Source organism: Pleurodeles waltl, chromosome 1_2, assembly GCF_031143425.1.
Source record: "Pleurodeles waltl isolate 20211129_DDA chromosome 1_2, aPleWal1.hap1.20221129, whole genome shotgun sequence".
Classification (NCBI taxonomy): domain Eukaryota; kingdom Metazoa; phylum Chordata; class Amphibia; order Caudata; family Salamandridae; genus Pleurodeles; species Pleurodeles waltl.
In genome coordinates, this window is record NC_090437.1 from 264,335,060 (window position 1) to 264,356,645 (window position 21,586).

General features: G+C 41.8%; 1 protein-coding gene across 2 annotated transcripts in view; it reads left to right on the top strand.

The window, feature by feature from the left end:
- GRID2 (glutamate ionotropic receptor delta type subunit 2) overlaps positions 1–21,586 on the top strand; it is a 2,834,743-nt gene that overhangs the window by 1,589,610 nt on the left and 1,223,547 nt on the right. For both annotated transcript variants that reach the window (XM_069238009.1, XM_069238018.1), the window contains exon 8: positions 12,823–12,942. In XM_069238009.1, coding sequence (XP_069094110.1) covers positions 12,823–12,942 — 120 coding nt within the window. The remainder of the gene's footprint in view (positions 1–12,822; positions 12,943–21,586) is intronic.

The following is a 21,586-nucleotide window of genomic DNA, read 5'->3' on the forward strand; positions in this document are numbered from 1 at the left end:
GAGCCATCAAAGACTTCTTCTGCCAGCACCTGGACTCTCTGCTGAGACTCCTGCCCTGCCAAGTGGTGCGTTATCGAATTCCTGGCCCTTGAAAGGTGAAGCTGGCAGACAAAGACTGAAAATCCAAAGACTGCCTTGCAGGGAAAATTTTGATGCCCCTTCCGTGGTGCAGCAGATAAACGATGCCGCTCTTGTCTAGCTTCGCGTCTGGAATCAATGCTCCCCCTGAATCACGGCTGGAAGATGAATGAAACGCAGCTCGAGAAACAATGCACAACACCTGCTAACGGAGGCTGATAATGACGCAAACCCCACGCAGCGCGGTTTTGTGATGCTGTGTGACCGGATTTTCAAAGCAACATCGCTGGGCTTGGAAAAACAACGCAAAGCCTGCCCGGACCTGGGGAGCCTGTCCGGAACAACACATCACTCTCTTGTGGGAGAGGAGAGACGACACACGCTGACCCAATTGGAGGAGGAACGACACACGGTCATGCTTGCGAGTGAGAAATCGATGCATTGCTGGCCTTTTCCGATGCACCCTCTCCCGTGCAATGTTATTTTGACCCTATCCAGGTACTTTTGTACACTAACAATGTTCTCACTGTTTTCTAAGGGATTTAAGACTCTTATTCTTTGAAAATTCATAACGACTTGTGTATGTTGGATTTTTGTTGTTTTGGTCTTGTTTTGTTTCGATAAATATTCTCTATTTTTCTAAACCTGTGTTGTGTCATTTTGCAGTGTTTTCACTGAATTACTGTGTGTGTTGGAGCAGATACTTTACACATTGCTTCTGAAGTTAAGCCTGCCTGCTTGTGCCAAGCTACCAAGGAGGTGAGCGGGGGTTAACAGAGGTTGATTCTCCTTTGCCCTGACTAGAGTGAAGGTCCTGCTCGGATAGGGGGTAGCCTGACTGCCAACCAAATACCCCATTTCTTACAAATCCATCTTGTGGTATCTCAGCAGGGTACCTTTTTTATGCCTCACATATCCGAACGTGATGCGTTGGTTATGATCCACCAAGTCAGGGAGTGCGTTGTCAGCAAACCCTTGGCGATGAAGGTGATGTGTCGCCGGTGAACCACTCAGCCAGGATGTGAAGGCAATGCTTCGGTGCTAAGGATTACGAGTCCATTCTGAGCCACAGAGTTGGTGCTGCAATGTCCTCATCCTCAGTGGCAGTGGTGATGCGTTGGTGTTGAGGAGAGATGCAGCAGTTATGATCGGTGCAGTGACAAGAAGACAGCTGCAGAACCCTCTTCCAAGGGCCCAGGACAGGAATGGCACCACTTAAAAGGGTAAGATTCACAGTTGACATAGTCCAGAAGTTGTACTAGTGGTGACTGAAGTCTTTGATGTCTCTGAGACTTCAGAACAGGAGGCAAGCCAGTAAGCCCTTGGAATCACTCTGGTTCTGGGGATGTAGAGACTCAGGTCCAATCCTTCTCACTCCCAGGCTTGCCTGGCAGCAGGGCAGGCGCAGCAAAGCAGGACTCCAGGAAAGTCCAGCAGAGAGGCAGTCTCTTTTGAAGCACAGCAGTCGTTCTTCCTGGCAGACTGTCCTCAGGTCCAGACGTGTACTGATTTGGTGGGGTTTGGGGTCCATTACTTATACCCAGTTGTGCTTTTGCATTGGGGGAGAATCGAAAAGAGGCTTTTGAAGTGCACAAAGTCCTTGACATTCCTTCCTTAGCCCCGGACACACTGCAAGGGGTTATTCAACACTTTGTGAGGGCTCAGGAGCCATCCTATACTGGTGTGTCAGCTCCTCCCCCTTCCTGCCTAGGATGACCCATCAAGATGTTAATGACCCATTAGGATGTGCATGGCCCATCAGGCACACCTATGCTTCCTTTGTGTGTGGGCTGTCTAGAGGGAATGCACACAAGCCTAGCTGTCACCTACCCAGACATGTATTCAGAGACAGGTAGAGACACAGAATGGTTAAAGTAAGAAAATGCAAACCTAAAATCCAACTTTACCATAAGTTGTAGTTTTATATTCTGAGTCCAGAGACACCAAACTCGAAATATCTATCTGGTCCCAATTTTAAATTACACTTATGAAATGTAATAATAATGTATTCGCAATATTCGCCTATACGAGATATATGCCTTGCAGTAGTGAAAAACTAATTTTAGAGTTGTTCACTACCTGGGCATGTAAAACTCAAAAGTACATGTCCAACTTTTTAAATAAACTGCACCCTGTCCTTTGGGCTGTCCAGGGCTTACTTTAGGGATGACATATGTAATGATGATTATAATGAATGATCTTTGTTTGATATTTAAAATAACCATAAAAGAGCAATACAATCAAAAACAACAAAAATACAAATAAAATCAAATAACCACCATCAGCAAAAGCACAGAAAGCATACATTACTACATAGGAAGATAACATTTATCATTTACACATTCTTCTTGGCAATAAAAAAGCTTACAAGTAATGGCATACATATCAAGTAAGCCAGGAATATCCTGCCTTCAAACCAAATACATAAAACAGACTAGGACCTCGTACAACATTGCACATAGGTGCTATCAATAAATATAAATGAATAAAAATGCTCACAGAAACAATTTAATCCTAATAAGATAATGTCTAAAATATATCAAAAATTCATTCATTTTTGGAAAGATAAGGAGCTTTTTAAAAAGTTCCCGACAGCCAAACAGACAGCAGGCTCTGATAACATTTGGAGAAATAAAAAAGCAGGTCTCTGTTGGCACAAACCCCAATTTTCAAGGATTGACAGCAAATACTTGCACCAAAAGGGGTCAGAGTACAGGCAGAAAAGGAGAAAATGCTCCAAAGGCTGTAAAGAATAACCATCACAAGAGCAGACCAAAATGGTGCTAGGGTCGAATTGGCCAGGTGAGAAGCAAAGGTGAGACCTAATTGAGCCCAGTAAAAACATTGTTAAGAGACATCTTTCGCATGGGCTTCTAATCAATGAGAGGTTCGGACCAGGGCAAGTCTTAATAATCACATAATCTCTCAAGGTTGGCTTCTCCAAGACCACTGTCTCTCTCGCTTTCAAGGCATACTTTGAGAATAACTCGTTTATGTGTACACAGTCACCTTAATTAACTCAATGAGGAGAAAAAAACATGTCTGGCCTACCCAGGGTTACAGCGAATCCCCTAACATAATCTAAACAAGGGATTCTAAGGCCAATCTCACAGTTAAGGCAGTCTTTAATTACATCGCGATTGAAGGCAGTGTGCTGGCTACTCAAAAACGACATTCACAGGAGGAGCGGAGCAAGGGGCATATTTAAGAAAAGTGGCACTGCACACAGTGCAGTGTCACTTTTCTTGTGCCCTTTAGCACCCCCTACCGTCACCATGTGTGCGCCGTATTTAAAATACGGCGCACCATGGCACAGGGTAGGGGGAAATAGTGTTATTTTTTATAACTATATTGATGTACTCTGCAGGAGTAGTGCCACATTTTTGGTGCTACTCCTGCAGAGTACAAAGGGGCCCATTGTAAACAATGGTGTGCTCCCTTTTAATGCCTGCTCTCAGCAGGCTCTGAAATAATCAATCAATCAATCAATCAGATAATTTATAAAGCGCACTATGTACCCGTCAGGGTTTCGAGGCGCTTGGGGGGGGGTGCTGCTAGCGTTCGAAGAGCCAAGTCTTGAGGAGTCTCCTGAAGGTGAGGAGGTCCTGGGTCTGGCGTAGAGAGGTGGGGAGAGAGTTCCAGGTCTTGGCGGCGAGGAAGGAGAAGGATCGCCGCCGGAGGTCTTGCGCTGGATTCGGGGGACGATGGCGAGGGCGAGGTTGGCAGAGCGGAGTTGACGTGTGGGGATGTAAAAGTTGAGTCTGGTGTTGAGGTAGGTGGGTCCGGTGTTGTGTAGAGCCTTGTGGGCGTGGATGAGGAGTTTGAAGGTGATCCTTTTTTCCACAATATGCCCCTAAGTTTAATAAAGTCCTCCACAAAGCCTAAGTTCAGCTCTTCATAAGCAAAAAAACAAGAGCTACTGGGACCTAAGCCCACCAACCTCTTGCAGAAGAAAATCTCCTCCTGCTGGAGCTTTGAGCAGTCCCGATAGCCCCAGATTGCAGCACATAGGTCAGAACCGGAAAACACTTCATTAAATACACTTCCAGTAACGGTAAGATGGGTTTGCCAACATTTCCAGCAAATGACAATAAGACCCCACAGGTCTAATTAAAGCAGGAACAAATTAGCAAGAGAGGGTAACCAACTATTCTGTAGGAAACTCGCTAATTCTGTCAATAAAGGTCCCCTTGATAGATATCGGCCTAATTTTGGACGCCTGCCTCCCACATGCCATATAAAGCATCTGAGCTATATTTGTATCCAGATCTAACTCATCCATGAATTCCACAAATGAGTCAATAAGAGACCTGAGACCACTGGGGGGTGCAGGAAAATAGCACTGCATCCTTTTCATATAAAAGAACAGGAATAGGTTCAAATTTCACTTTAGGCATATCTTTCTGAGTTGCAATCAGGAATGAGTTCAGGCCATTGACATATAACAAATACAGAATGTGACCAGAACACAACCTTGCCTAATACCCTGGAGGAGGCAAAAAGAGTCAATACATTCCCCCCATACCATATCAAAAAGAGGCATTGATCCCTCAATGTAAATCCATTAAAATCGTCGATCAGAGGCTGAGGCAGACCATTTTCGACTAAGATGTTCCACAACTTAGATCTGTTGACCCAGTTGAAGGTTCTACGTAGATCCATAAATGCTAAATAGGTGGCACCTTTCTTTGCTGTTTCATATTTTCCTATGATAAGATTAAGATTCAAACACTTCTCCTACATCCCCATGCCTGCCTTGAAGCCATATTTCACTGGGCAAAGAGTATTGTTAACCTGGACCCAGTCCTCAGTTCCATTGAGGATGATATTACCCAAGAATTTAACTACAGAATTTAACAAAGAAATGGGCCTGTTCCCCTTCTTAAACACTGGAAAAATGGTCATCAATTTCCATTAATTGGGCATTTTAATGGAAGCAGCAGTGTTTAAAACATTAGTGATCAGAGGGGTCCATAGCACGGTATTGGCCTTATAGAGGTCCATGGGTACCCCAGCAGGCCCTGGCACCTTGTTAGAGGGGCTAGCCTCAATAATGAAAGATACCTCCTGTAGCTAAAAATAAATCCCCAAAGGGAAGGACGGAGGCTCTGCTATGAGATCTGCTGCTGTATGGTGCCCTAATGAATAAATCTGCTTGAAGTGTGCCACACAATCATAAAGGTTAATGTTAGATCCTAGGCCATTAGCCAAGGGAAAGGATGTCTGTTTCCCATTGACAATCTCTCAGACACCCCTAGCTTCTCTGGCAAGTGGAGACTAAACACTCCTGTGTCTCCTCAATAGCTTGCTCCTTCTTTCTGATAGTCTCCTTATAAACTGCCCTTGCCAAAGTGATGATCTGATGATTCCTTGGATGAGCATTAGAGCTTTGCAGAGCTTATGGTTGATGCCCCTGCATGCTTTGTCAAACCATCCTGTTTCTGTGTCCCCCTGGTGCCGGATAGCTGAAGCAAAATTGTCTTAGTAGCCTGATTAAATGTCTGAAAGACATCTATGATTACTGTAGATGGGTATTAGTAGTTAAGAGTATGTCCATTACCAGACCCAGATTGAATCCAATGAGGAACAAGGGAGTTGGTCAAAGCAGGTAGGGAAATTCCTCACCACTTTATGTGAAGACCCTTATCTTTTGAAGTCAGTCCAGTTATACGAGGGGAGGCGATGGGGCAACTGCTATCATATGTATTAAAAAGTATGGTCTGAAAAAGAGGAGGAGGAGGTGAATGGCAAAAAGTTTGGGGATGACCTACAGAGACGGGCAGGTCCACACTGCACCTGTTATTGCCCACAGCACACTGTCTTGAAGAGAAGGTTTCTGTTGTCTCTTCCGTGGTAATACGGGGTACAGTTTTCCTCCCTATGCACCTCTTTATCTCAATTTTTTTATGATACTTCACAATGTGAGTGTGTGAATGGTGGTGACTATTAGGAGTGCAGTTAGAAATGTGGGCCTGGTGTCCCCATGACAATTACAGGTTATTGGATTAAACTTTGGCAAATACCCTAGAGCAGTGGTTCCCAACCTGTGGTCCGGGGACCCCTGGGGGTCCGCAAAGCCTTCTCTGGGGGTCCGCGAGAGCTTAGAAAATAAAAAAATAGTAACAAATATTGACAAATTGGGTCCCCAGCTTCCAGTAATGACTCAGACGGGGGTCGCCGGATTCCAATGATGATTCAGTGGGGGTCCCTGGGTTCCATTAATGTTACAGTGGGGGTCCACAGAAATCAAAAGGTTGGGAACCACTGCCCTAGAGGACTGATCTTAATTATGATGTTGTACACTATACTCTGATTGAGAGTTGTGTTGTTGAAATGTATATTCATATCAGCTCCTAGTTCTGTATGTATGCTTTGTATATATGTATCTATACACTTAGGTTCACTCACTCACTTTCACGGTGTTATTTTTGTTGGAGCACCTCTTTGTGATGCAATGTGTGTGTATACCTTTGAGGTGTAAATATAATCAGTAAATTTGATTTGATCCTGATCTTTGAAAGCTGCTTACTACCGATACTTTGACGGTGCTTGAGAACATTTTTCATTAACGCTTTGATTTGCTGCTGGTTAAATATCAGCTTGAAGTGTCAAAAGTTTGAGAAACCCATATAGCTGGTTGTATTGCTTTATATTGGGGCTACCTTACTTTTTGGTCCTGATGATGACACTTTCAACATAATGTTATTAGGGTTGCAACATCATGAAGTACAATAGGGGACTGATATTAATAATGATCTCTTTCATCATACTCTGATTCAGAATTGTGTTGTTGAAATTAATATTTATATCAGTTCCTAGTTTTGTATATGTGTTTGTATTAAGCAAATGCACACTTTACTTCACTCACTTTCACTGTATCGTTTTTGTTGGAGCACCTTTTTCTGATGCTATGTGTTCATATACGTTTGAGATGTTTTTACAATAAATACGTTTAGTTTGAGCAATCAATGTATGGCTTTTTAGATTTGCCAAGGAAGTTAAATCTTACACTTCTCTGAGGGGACCAGTGTTTTGATGTATGTCTCATGTTAGAGAGGCATCACAGTCCAAGACGGAATGAGTGAGTTACTGAGGTTTAGAAACTTTTAACTCAACAACACATCAAATGATACTCAATAATTAATTGTCCAGTCAGTACTTTTTATTGTAAAAAAGAAAGGCACTTTAATGCAACCAAAAATGTTTCCCACTAAATTATAAATATTTTCAAAATCACAGGAGGAAAAACGCATTGGAATGTCTCTGCCTGTTCCTCTTGATCTCATCCATTCAGCTCTTTCTAGCAGTATAAAAGTGGAGGTAGAGAGTTCAAGAATATGCCACTTGCTTATCCAATCAACAATGTTACATCATCACTCCAACCCAACAGCTACTTCCAGAGATCAATTCACTAGCTGTCTCACCCCTTGCACAGTATTCTGTGAGGACTAATGTTGGAGTTTTGGAGTGAAACTGGTTCACATCTCCCTGACAGCCAAACTATACTCACCTAGTCCGTGCTTAGTTCCTCCAATACTTCAACTAAACCTCATGTGAAGGCTGGAGAATACATGTCCTCCTTTGATCCATCATTGGAAGCTCCTTTAAGCCAATTCACAAAGTGGTACATATAACAGCTGTGGAGATTCCATTGTGTTCTTTTGTTGCGCCAGGAGAAGCTAACTCCCCCCATGATGGACATGGTGTGCTCTCGCGACTTTGATCTATCAGTTCATCTAACAGAGCAATTAACTGTCCCAGCATGAAAGTTCAGTACATGAATCTCCCTAATGCTGGCACAGGAGACTATGACAAGTTATAGAATTTGTGATTGACCACAGTGCTACCTAAGTGAAAATGCCAAGCTAAATCAGACAACAGTATTTCTCACTCTGCATGAAAATGTGTCTAAACACATGGCTGCATGTGGCTTTATGCAATCTGTGCATCACCTCTTACACCAGCTGCAGAGCAGGTGACCTTGTTTTAAAAGATGGGCTCTGGTCGTAACAACTGTAAACCATTTTCATATGGCGTTTACAGTGGATGAGACACCATTATAGGAATTTATAAGAGACAGCCTGCTTTTCTGAAAGTACTGAATGGATAGCTATGTCATCTATGATAAATTAAGGAACTGTATTGTGTAAGTGTGCATTTACACTATTTAGATGTCTGGCATCATACCTTTGTTTTAGCTTAGTGTATATCTGCACATTGACATTTTTGTTACAACTGTATGGTGTCCATTTCCCTGCTTGTTGTCTTACTAGCCATTCAGAGTTCCCTAATTGGGTTTCTGCATTATTCCACAACCCTATTGGGCTTTCAAGTCAGATTAACTTATATATCTCATGTGTCTCACTTTATCAATTACCTTGGATCGCAAACACCTCACTAGCATCAGATTTAAGACATTGAAAAACTGAGTTCAATGCTTCAATAAAGATAAAGTCTGCTGAGCTGACTCTACCAGTGACTACCGCATATTTTTCTAGTCAATTGTCACTCAAATGAAGTTTAATCGTTTACATGATCTTCTGTGGGATTCCCCAAGAGACGGAAACACGGGTATAAAAAACAAAATGGGGGATGATGGTCACTTTCAAGACAACGAAGGACCTAATAAGTGGATATAAACTTAATCAAGCATTGGTAAGGCCGCAGGTTAAAGCATTGCTTCGCTAATGCATGCAGCTAAGTACCGTATAGGCAGACAAAGAACCAAATGGTAGATATTATTGAGTTTTTTTTTGTCTCTGGTACATTTCTGTTTTTGTTTCTAAGTCCAAGTCACATGGCAAGGCAGCTTTCATTATAGTCCTTATTCATTATCTCTGATATATATTATGATAGAAAAAAAGGTTTTCTTGACACCCAAGCTTCTTTTAATTTAGAAATAAAAAGAGGACCATATTGAAGGCAAGGGGCTTAAGTATAGGTTCCAAATAGCTTTCTTTTCAATTCAATGAACCCAATAAATACCTGGTCCTAGCAGTACTTACAAGAAGCTGTCATGAGGGAGGTGGCACTGAGGAGGCTAGTGGGCATGGAACAAGAAGAACGCAGGGCAATCAGTGATGGGGGAAGAGGAAGATGTGAGAGGTCACGGGTGGCGAGCAAAGTATGCACAAGGAAATGAATGAGAGAAATACGAGGCCATAGAAAGCAGGAAACAAGGAGGTCACTAGGATGGTGGGGGTGGGGTGGAGATACTGAAAGTGGCAAGTGTTGTATTGAGGTACAGCTATTGCAGCAAGGAGGGGCAGGATGAGATATGATAGGGTAGGGGTGGGGGAGTGAGGAGAACACAGGGAATGAGTGAGGGCCAATGGGAAGAGGAACGTAGGAGAAATCCGGTAGCATCGGGAAAAGGTACCTATAGTTGTTAATGAGTCCTTCGTGCATTTCAATGAAAGCACCTCATTGAAGGGAAAAGATACACCCTAAAAGGCATTTTCACCGATGGAGAGAAATACTCTTCGGACCTCAGCCTAGCTGTGATTAACAAAGTCTCAAGCCAATGATTAAAGAGGCAATCCAAAAACCGCCAAAGCCACCTGATTTAATTAAAAAAACGTTTTGTTTGACAGATGTCAACCAAGACCTAAAAGGGTTGCTCAGTATGTCATAAGTAATGATACTTGCAGCCTGCTGACCTTTTGTGTGGGATGCATTGGCAGGCCACATTGACAGGATAGTCAGGAGGGCAGAGTAACTGAGACAGAGGACGGCAAGAGCGGGGGATTTGCTTGACAATTCGACACAAACAGTTTTTTTTTGCTTTCACGTACATTAATGAGTGGCTTTAAGAGGAAGATATTTCAGTAAATGAGTTGTTTAATAAGGCCCATAATCCAGAATTTGGCAGAACAGACGTTCCAAGGACTGAATTGGGTTTACAACAAATGAAAGAAACCACAAGTGATTTTTCACAGCCAGGCACTACACCTAAATGCAGGTGAAATTACTGGGTTAGAAACAGGAAAAAATATGGAATTACCGTGGGACTCTAGGGGCATATTTATAAGCCCCTAGCGCCACCTTGCTCCACATTAGCGTTTTTATTTGTTTTACGCTAATGTGGCCCAATGAGGCGAAAATCCGCGCACCACAATTACAAATTGGTACAGTGCATACATTGCACCACTTTGTAACCCTTTGAGCTACATTATGCCTGCGCCAGGCATAATATATGCAAAGCGGGAGTTCCCCCATTAGGGGGGGGGCGAAAAAATGGCACAAGGAAATCTAACAGATTTCCTTGCATCATTTTTTATGGCACTTTTAATTCCTTCTCAGAGCAGACGTTAAAAGGGGGCTTCCATTAATCACGTATTCTGCAGGAGTAGCACCAATAATTTGGCACTACTCCTGCAGAGTACATCAATAGCGTCATGAAAAATGACGCTATTGCCTCCTACCCTGAGCCATAGTGCGCCGTATTTTAAATCTGACGCACATATGCTGGCGGTAGGGGGTAAAGGGCACAAGAAAAGTGGTGCTGCACACAGTGCAGCACCACTTTTCTTAAATATGCCCCATAGTGTGTTAAAACCAATTCCAATGGTAATTCCCAATTACAAAAGGGCGACTCAGGGTCCTACTTTGAATACTGTAGTATACCTATATCTCTTAACTGTTGATATTGAAGTTATCCTAAATTTGTAGTGTGGGATTACTGAAGCGGTATTCCCCATTCAGTTATGATGAAGTCCTCACAGGCTTATTCACTAAGAAAAATTCCAAGCATTTAAAGCACGAGGCACGGAATGTCCCTTTGAATGGAATGGTTGCAAAATATGCATTTTAGGGGTGATCCAAAAACAGTTAACTCTGCACCAGGTGAAACATTTGCAGAGAGTAAAATGTGTTTAGGCATATACATGAATCAAAAATAAACAAGCATAAGTAAATTTAGTAAATCGGACATTAACAACCTTTTGGCTTTCTCAATGTTTGTTTTGTTATGACATCATTTAAAAAAAATCTTTATTGTATTGAATGCTGGAACTGAAGAGAACTACATTGTGTGTGGAGGTGTTCTTTTTGATAGAATAAAATTCAATCAATCACAGTAAAGTTAGGCAATGACCGAATTGGGCAGACCCTTTGCCTATTTCGTTTTACTAAATTCAAAAGGTATTGGCTAATGCCAGTTTTAAACTTTCTCGTACCTAAGTGCTGTGAGAAAACAATAGGTCTGACTTTGCAAGCTGCGAGATGGTTCTTTTTTTAATTGTTATATTGCAAATACATGCCACAGAAAGAAAAAGAAAAGAAAAAAATAAAAAATAAACGTGGCTGCTACACGTGCGTATACCACATTTTAAATTTAAAAAGTTGTCATGTGGCCATTTCACTATTGATGCTTTTTTTTTTAGAAAAAAACATAAACCCTTTCATTTGTGCCATTCTTTTACTAATTTGTTAAGTAGACAAGGATAAATTACCGCATAATAGAGTACTCGCATTGCAGGCATCTACAATGGGACTATAACACTTTATAACTTCAAATAGGAGACAGGGAATTAATGATCGTCTAACTAGGTGCACAAAGTGCAGGCCAAATAAATAGCTGATATTTAAAATTACTAAAAGAAATAAATAAAATAAAACAATCTCAACCTAAACCAGTTTTGTCACTGAAGAGATAGGAACTATTCTTAGGCAGATGTGAACAATGGACACAGACTTTGTGCAGTCACTCGAAGTGAAGGGAGTCAGTTGGTAAAGTTGGCTGACCCAGTCCTCCAAGCTGTGTGCTGTGGTACACAGAAACAAAATGTGAAAGGCACCTTAACAAGCCAGTGGATGAAGCATCCTGACCTTCCAGGTATGTATATTATATTTGATTTTGTTTCTGTGGGGGATGGAGTAATAGCCTAGTAAGACAACCGAAGCTGTCGCTAAGGTAGACCTAAAATTCGGATACACTATGGGGCATATTTATAATGCTGTAGCACCACCATGTGCCACATTAACATCATTGTTTTTGATGTTAATGTGGCCCAACAAGGCTGAAATCCCCACTCCCTATTTAAAGTGTGGCTTTAATGCATGCATTGCGCCACTCTGTAACCCTGTGGGCTACATTATGCCTGCGCCAGGCATATTGTATGCAAAGGGGGCGCTCCCCGTTAGGTTGATTTTACTACTTAAGTCTTTCTCTATCCTTTTTTTTTACAATGCAATCAACTCTCAGTTTATGCAAGAGTGTGCTTATCAAATACTGGAAAAGTTTAATCAGTTGCAGCTCATATTTTTATTTTATTTTTCTGGCGGAAGCAGTATTTTGTGAATTCACAAATTACACTTCAATTTTGGAAAAGCCCATTTGCGACCAGAAGCAAAATCTTTACACACAGGCCCCAAAACGTCCCAGGTAGTAATTGGTCTGTGAGAAAACTTCACTCCATAGGTGGAGTGCTCAAATTGTGGTCTTATTAGTGTTATAGTTACTGAAGGGAATAGCATGCATGTTTAAAACATTTTTATTGTAAAATCATTATTTACTAAATTTTGGTGGCAATAATTTCATAATAGTACACCTAGTACATCACATTCACTACTGGTTTCCATATTACTGATTTGTAGAATGATCTCACATTTATAGTGACAACTCATGTTTAGTGCTTAAATGCATATTAAATGTGTCTAAGGGTCTCTTACAAATTGGTACTATTTCTAGATGAATATAGCATGATTTTCTTTTTAAATAAATACAATATTATCTTTCGATAGGGTGTCGTAGTTGGCTTGACCGGCACACTGGAGTTTGGTGAAACTGGAGGAAATCCAAACATTTTTTTTGAAATTCTGGGAACAAACTATGGTGAAGATCTTGGAAGAGGCATGCGGAAGGTGAGTTGAAAACTATTAACTCTAATGACATTATAAATCCCAAATGACTTAAAACACTAAAACTCATTTTCCTCAACCAAAAATAGCATTTCATAAAAGGTATCTTCAAGGTCTGTGATGTCTGAAATGTGTAAGTATGTGAACCTTTTTTCTTAGGAAGAAAGTGGTGTAGCGTTGCTTCTGTTCAATGTCGGCATGCAAAGACTCTGCCCAATAAGTAGAGAAATTGCCCGCTTACACATTTTGAAATACAGATTGGATGAGTAATGAGGATACACAATTCAAGATGCTTTTTGTGTTAATGAAGCATAAATAGATGTGTTGATTAGTTTATTAAAATGACTGCGACCATTTTGAATCTAATACATGAACAAGTTGTGTTTCTTGTTTTTATAGCAACAGGTAAAAATCTTGAGTGCTAAACCAGAATCTTCTGACGCATAATGAATCACAGAGCTATTATAACAAAATATGTGCATAGTGAAATACCTATTCATTTATTTATGTTTTTAATTTATTGATGAAAGGGTGTTTTAGAGTGCTGCATTCCTCATTTATGAGCTGAGAGTCTAGAAAAGCAACAATCAGCTTTGGGTGCAATGTGGGGTATTTGACGACTAATCAATGAAGGTGGAGCTTTACTGCTACATAGAAAACATTGGTGTATGTGAGTATGGAAAGATTTCCCTTCCTAGGTTTTCTCCTCTGCACTTAGTTTGATTTGGTTTTCAGGTTTGCGTCCTCATACTTCCATAGCTAATGGACCTTTACACCTCTTGGTCTGTCTTTCGGGTTAAATTATTTGAATTACCTTTGGGTAATGAGGTGCTCAGTCGACAACTGAAGGTTTCTGGTTATTGAATGGTGAAGGAAAATATTGTCAGGATCTTTGACCTATTCCCCAGCAGTCTTCAAGAAAACGTAGTCCCATATTTATACTTTTTTAGCGCCGCATTTGCGTCGTTTTCTTACGCAAAATCGGTGCAAACTTACAAAATAGAATTGTATTTTGTAAATTTGTGCTGATTTTGGGTAAAAAAACAACACAAATGCGGCGCTAAAAAAGTATAAATATGGGCCTTAATCTGTACATACAATGGAAGCCAGAAAAGTGATTTTCAGGACTGGTTTGATTTGGTCACGTTTAAGAACACTTAGGCACATTCTAGCAGCATGGTTATGCAGTCTTTGCAGTCTCTTTATGAGTTCCTTTCATACAACCTGGATAGATAACTTTTAAAGATTCTCGGCAAGAATTGTTTACTAGATGGTACAAAAATGGAACTTGAGAGAAACATTTGGTAATACCCATTTAAAGTGAAACTTCCATGGGCTGCGGCACTAGCATAATGCTTGCCAATTTCAGGGGTCATTAGTGTACATTTGAAGCTCTGCAATGATTTGGATCTTTCTTAAATAACAGATCTCAGTCAGTTCAACTGACTTCTTTAAGGGCCAATCCTCATTTCTCCAAATTCAGTGTTCCACAGGGTTCTTTACTGACCCTCACCGTGTTCAGTATCTCTGTGTCCTCTCTAGTGGGTATTGCCAGGACCTGAGGCTTCAAGATCATTCTCTATGCTGACAATACTCAGCTTATCATCTCCATGAAATCATAGAGAGACTCAGGACAATCTCAGCTCCTTCCACTCAGATGTTCCCACACGGATGAAGTTTCAATGCGTGAAACTTGATGCTGAGAAAATCGAGATACTGCTATTTGGTGGAGCTTGTTAAATATGGAATTAACCCTTGTGGCCATCACTCCAAGGCCCTGCTTCAAAACCAAAGAGAGAAGCCAAGAATCGTGGCTTTCTAATAGATGACACCCTGTCCATGCAAGGCCAGATAGATGCAACCTCTGGCAAATGCTTTTGTCTTGTCTGGTGCAGTACAGTCACACAAATATTAATTTTGAGTAGGCTGGACTACAGGAATGCTCTATACCTAGGAATTACCACACAACACATATCCACTTGAAACTCATTATAGCAGGACAAGCAAGATTTTTCTGCTATAATATTTAAATTGATTGAAAATTATTTTCACGTGGATATGTGTTTTGTGATAATTATACCCAGGTTCACGTGGACATTCTGGGTTGCTCTTGTGTTTGTTTAGTGCCTATACCTAAGAATGACTGACTACTTATTTACCCATCTGCAATCTATTCAGAACATGGCAGCTAGACTCATCTGTAATAGTCTGCCTGCTTTAATTCACTCCATTGGCTACCAGTACACAAGATGACGAAATTCAAGCTTCTGTTTTTCTTGTACATAGGGCACTATATGATACTGGGCCAGCCACATTACACCTTTTACAAGCCTTCACAGGCAGTTCGATCTGCAAGATTAGCTATGGTGAGGCCAAGTGCATTAATAAAGCCAGAAGGGGTGGTTGCTCCTTTAACCATTTATCAGCTACCGATTGAAATTCTTTGTCTCTTGACTCTCAACTTCCGCCACACACCAGACCTTCTTACTGATTGCAAGAGGCAGAAAACCTGGCTATTTCCTGAATAGTGTTTCTCTAGTCAAGGTGCTATATAGTCCGGCACCGGCGTATCCCTTCAGGATGATTGTAGAGCTATATAAATAGAGTATGCAAATAAATAAATAAGTTAAAGAGAGTTCCATATGCTTGAAAGAAACCAACAAATCAAAATTGTTGTATAAACAAACAGTAATTATACCATCAACTCAGAAAACACACTAATTAAGATGGATCCAGACACAGGATCACCCCTAATAAGCTGCCTGTTTTTGAACAACTCCCCTATGAGAATAATGTTGACAATATATGTGGGAGTCTTTCAAATCTCATACATTTTCTTGCACACAAGAAGTCTCCTGACCAGGGGTGGGCGAAATGCCTATAAATTGATTTTTGCATATTTATGGCAAATCTTGGCAAAATTATGTGAAATCATACATAATTACACCAAAAACAGGTTGTCATTTATTGATGTATTGTAGTGCAAAATGCATCCTATCCCCAATGTTTGGTGCAAGGACACATTTCGCGCTACAAAATAGTTCAAAAACCATTAGCACCGTGAACCGCTTCCACTTGCATATGAAAACTTGAAGTTACTCATTTATACAAAAAGAGAGTTCCCAGAATTGGGCAGACTCCATACATAGCTCACATTTTGAAAATGTTTTTCAAAACATTGACTCATCACAAACTGCATTGCAAAGTCAATAGAATAAGAACAAAACTTTAAGATTTTTTTAAAATCAATCTGAACATTTTTGTACACCATCAATATGATCAATCGATACTCTGGAGGCGCAATCTCCTCAACCATATCTATGTGGCCACACAAAGCCACTTTGCATGGCTTTGAATGGCCTCATAAATATCGAGTAAAACAAAGCAGAGCAAGTTGCTGCATTGCCTTACTCTGGGACAGGGAGGCATTGCATGGGCTTTGAGGTGGGTTTTGTCATGAAACACCCATGGATTTTGACTCATCCACAGATTTACTTGATCACGTCAACCTGGGGCATTCTGCAGCACACATAGAAAGAGGAAAATGTCTCATGTGAATATTTTTGTGCCAGAGGCTGCCCTTACTGCACAAAAACAATCCTGCATGCAATGCAGACACCATTGCACCATGGTGCAAGGATGCCTGCGTTGGCTCTAGGCAGCCAATTGTTCACAGTGCAGGGAGAAATGACAGGAATGCACCATACTGCATACATATGGTGCATTTCTGCCCTTTCACATTGGCGTAGGGTAGTGCAGGAAGAAGACTTGCATCACTGTCCTATGCTGTTTCCCCATAAATAATCCAGAGATTTCTCACACATCGTACAACATTTCCCAAATATTTAGACACGATCCACCTGCAAGTGATAAAATAACAATAGATACTTTTTTCACCAATTACCTATTTCCATGGCATGAGATACTTTTCCTAGCATTCTTTAGCATTCTTTAACTTCATTCCTCCTGATTGCAGAGATTTTCTTCCATTTTTCTAGAGCGAGGGCGGACTTTCAGTGACGCCTGGTGCAAATATTTAGCTGCAAAAAATGTGTCTTGTGAGTTGGAGGTCTTACATTTGCTCAAACTATATTACACCAGATTTGATTAGCAAGAATCAATACATTTCAGGTGTTTTTTTTAGTCACTGCAGCGATGGTACATTACATTCAATATTTAATACACAGCAGTAAATGTGAGGCATGCGGTTGGAGGGGATCAGAATACGTTTCAATGACGTCATCGTATCTACGTTGTACAAAACAAATATATTACGTTTATGGGGCCATGCATTGACTAATACTTGTTCTTGTAGCTGTCAGAACCTAAAGGCTAAGAAGAAATATTTCCACATTTGCCAACTCTGTGAGAAATGTAGTGCGTTGCTTAACCGACCCTGTTCTCTGCTGTAGCTTTTACCTTTAAGGTTTAATATGAATTTGTTTTGTGGAGGGCTTGAGTCCTAGCCAAGTCCGCATAAGTATTTTAAAAATAATTTATAGAAAAGTAATAACTAGGTCTTTCGCCCTGAGGTCCTCCTTCGCGCCAATGCTTTCTATTGGCCGAGATCCAGCACTGTGTAATCAGAGCGGTGTGTAAGACAAATTGTGCATGGAATCTCTCCAAGGACCTATCAGGGAATAAGAAACAACTTAAAGCTGGCGAAGGATATGACAATGACCTCTCAGCTGGGGCTGTCAAGAATAAGCCGCAGTGAGTCATAACACGCGATTAAGGTTTGGACCTGTGGCAGTCAATGCAGCCTGACTGCTGTTGGTGGCTGTGGTGGGCCATGCCAAAAATAGTGGGATATTTAAAACCCCCATGTTGCATGATAATGATTTTTTCTAGCAGAAAGCAGCAATTTGCAGCGGTACATTTTTTTATAGAATTTGGGATTGTACATTTATAGGTTCTTTTCTTGAAACCAAAGTTTTAGCGCATAGGATAAGGACTGGATCTATCAATAAAGAAGTGCAAGACGTGCCCAAAAAAACATTATTTAAATACTAGCAGTGAGGCCAAGATACTTGAGATTTTGTTTTGTTTGAAAAACCTAGCAAAAAAAAAGTAACTTACAATCCTGCAGTATTACTGTAACTTACTCTTCAGTGGTCTTGCAACATGATGGGACTGGGACAAAACATAGGCCCAGGAACCAAAATAAAAGCGGCCCCATTAGTAAATTTGATAGCCAAACAAGTGGCCCATGCTTCGGTATTGCGTCAGTTTTCAATCTTGCAAATACACGCTCTATCAGTGTTTTACAAGGTATGCAGACTGCATGGATTTGAGCTTGTTGCGAGCAATGTTTGATTCAGTATCAGGGAAATCAATAGTAAAATGGGCCTTGCAGACCATAAACAACCCCACAAACAGCCAATAAAACAGAACAAAATATTGACCTGTCAAACCAGCCTATCTGACTGGTCACTAGATGTGTATGATTGCCTTATGTTTGCCTGCTCGGTCACAAGTAAATGTCAAATGACACTTGGAAAGAATTCGCCTTTATCCCCCTAGTCAGGTTGGTACCAAACCCAGTGGGAGGAGAGCTACCTTCAGAACTGGTTTTGAGTTACCACAGAGTAGAGGACAGCATATTACCCTGAAAACAATTCTGGGTGGGCACCCAGCCTCTGCACAAAGAGAGAAGGGTTTCTCCAGCTTGAATTTTGGAAATAAGGTGTACTGTTGGATTGTTTGCAGTAAGGCAAACAGGAACTGCAAGAAAAGTGGATAGGGTTGCCCCTGGGAATTGTTACCCCATTTGTCATTAAGGAGTCAGGAGTCATTCCCACCCACTAGCTAATGCCTAGCATAAATGTGCTACCCAATGGCACCCTCCTCAGAACACTTTCTGGCCCTGTGGAAGAGCAGAAGGACTGTGCCTGCTGTTTGAGACCTGCAACGTGACCTGAAGAACTGGACCTGCTTCCACTTGTACCCAGGACAAATAAATGGGCTCCAGTGGTCAATTGGCTTACCTCTTGTGAGGGGACAGGGACACAACAATCTGCCAAATTCATTCTTCCTGAGTGCCAAGCTTGCCAGTAGTAATTGGACTTGGACTGTAACCTGCTAGTGGTCTCTGTTATGGTGAGTCTGACCCCCCCAAAGGCTGTTTCTGAGGTCCGTTGACCTTTGCTGTGTCTAACTGGACTTCTCCTAAAAACTCTGAAAAGTTGGAACTTTGAAAGCTTTTCAACCTCAAGACCTCTGAAGTGCCAGGATCAACCATCCAAGCCAAGCAACGTAATGCACTAATTTGTTGGGTTGAAGAAACAGGTTCCTCTTGCTACAAGCTTATCCACAGCAATTAATCAGTTTTGGTGGATGCACAGCAAGATGCTATCTAGCCTTGTGGACCTCATCATTGCTTACAGCCTACAGACTAGTTCGACTTGACGATTTTGAGCTCCAAAAAAAAGATAAAGGGCCTCATTACAAGTTTTGCGGTCTTTTGGACAGACTGGGGTCAGAGGTTACATCAGTGATACACCACATTTAAAACCCTACGCCTGACACATATCCACACACCCAACACACCTACACATTGCACTATAAAACACAACCTGTCACGCCCACAAAAATTTGCAGCAAAAATGCCAAACACAGCCAGATAGATGCTACTGAAAAAATGTATCACAAAGCATGCAATAGGCACCCCTACACATTTCACCTTGCAGTTATCCCACACTTGCACAACACACACAACACACAAATGAGTACCCCACACAATAGACACCAACCTTCACCCATTCACATCACCGCACTCTTACCTCATCACCAATTTATTTTATTTTCCATTTCTTGTACCTCACCATCTTGCCCTCCACTACTATGTCCCCACAAAAACATCCATGTTTCACTGATGATGATTTGATGGTCATGGTGGATGAAATTACCAGAGTAGAGCCACACCTATTTGGAGCACAAGTCCAGCACACGTATATTACCATGAAAATGGAGCTGTGGCAAAGGATAGTCAACAGGGTAAATTCTGTAGGCAGCCATCCACACACAAGGGAAGACATCAGGAAGAAGTGGAACTACCGCAGGGGTAAGGTCTGTTCCATGGCTGCCAGGCACCAGCAGGTGGGCCTCAAGACTGGCGGTGGGCCCCCGCCTCCTCCCCCAACTTTCACATTATGGGAGGAGAAGGTCTTGGACATCCTGCATCCTAAGGGCCTGACAGGAATACCTGGAAGAGGGAATTCGGGTAAGTCACTACACCATTAATCTCATCAAAATGTTTTGCCTTGCATGCTTACTGATCACCTTTGGCCACCTCAACAAGCAAGCCATCCACCACTCCTGTGTCCAAATGTCCAAATACCCCTTTCAGGCATACCTCCTATCAACTAAACTCACCTGGAGGCACATTATCTGTGTATGGCATGGGGATTACAGGGACTGACAACACTACAACTCCCAGCAGGCACTGTTCCACCTTTAAGAAAACCAGAACAGTGTACCACAAGTAAAATAGCCTCGCACTTGAAACTAGCAATCAATTCAACACACCTGAATGCTCCACTATTGTACAGTCTATGGACATCAATGCTATGCCCTACTATCACTACTAACATAAGTAACACAGCTGCAGCTGTGTTCCTACTAAAATGGCCCCTCAAATTTCGATCCAAACAATGTCATGTGCTCACCTAGTAGGGAAAACTACATAGGAGGCTGGATGTAATTACAGTACACCCATACTGAGGCCCAGGTTAAATGTTAACTCCCATACTGTTGGCCAGCTCTGTCACCATAGTACATTTGGCAGCAGCTGTTAGTTGACTCAATGATGCTATACACCTTACTAGGAGACAGCTTTACAATGACATGTCTTTACTCAGACCAGATATGTGTCAATGAAAAGTCTTCTAATCACCAAGATCCACCAAGATCTTGGAGCATGGTGTATGCAATTGGAAATCTCTGTGCCCCACATAGCTCTAACCCAGATTTGGAAGCAGGTGTCATTGTCATGTCATGGGATCACATAAAGGCTTTGTGTGTATGTCACGTAGCATGCCTAGTGGTCAAACTTTGATCACCTTTTGCATTACTTTTAACGAATGTGCGTTCTACTTCTCCTAAAGGTAACCTTGCCATTGTCACAATGGAGAGGATACCAGAGACTGTCACTACCACTCTGGATGAAAGCCCCAGTGAGGAAAACACCCCTGGATGTGTGGACATTGAGGATGAAGCTGGCCTATGTGGGACACCTGGTCAGTCAACAACTGTGAGCATAACCCTGCCCACATCGACTCCTCCCAGCCCTGTTGCAAAAACATCACAGGCAACCATCCACCACCAAACCTGTGTCCTAAGGGCAGTGCCTTCCATCTTGTGCCCCAGTACAGATACCTGAATCTCCTGTTGTGAACCCAGACAATGATGGACCTGCTACCAGTGGGAGTGGACAAACTGTGCCAGGGGCGCAGGCACATGGGTGTAGGGTGCGTGGGTGGGATGGTGTGGGCCAGAGGATGGAGGCTTTTAGAGACACAACTGGCCTGGACACCATCTCCCAAGTCTTGGGAGCTTACCAAGAATCCCAAGGTGTGATGGGCCAGATACTTAACAGGATGGGAGAGATCAGACACCTGCAGAGAGACAACCACCAGGAAGTCAGGCA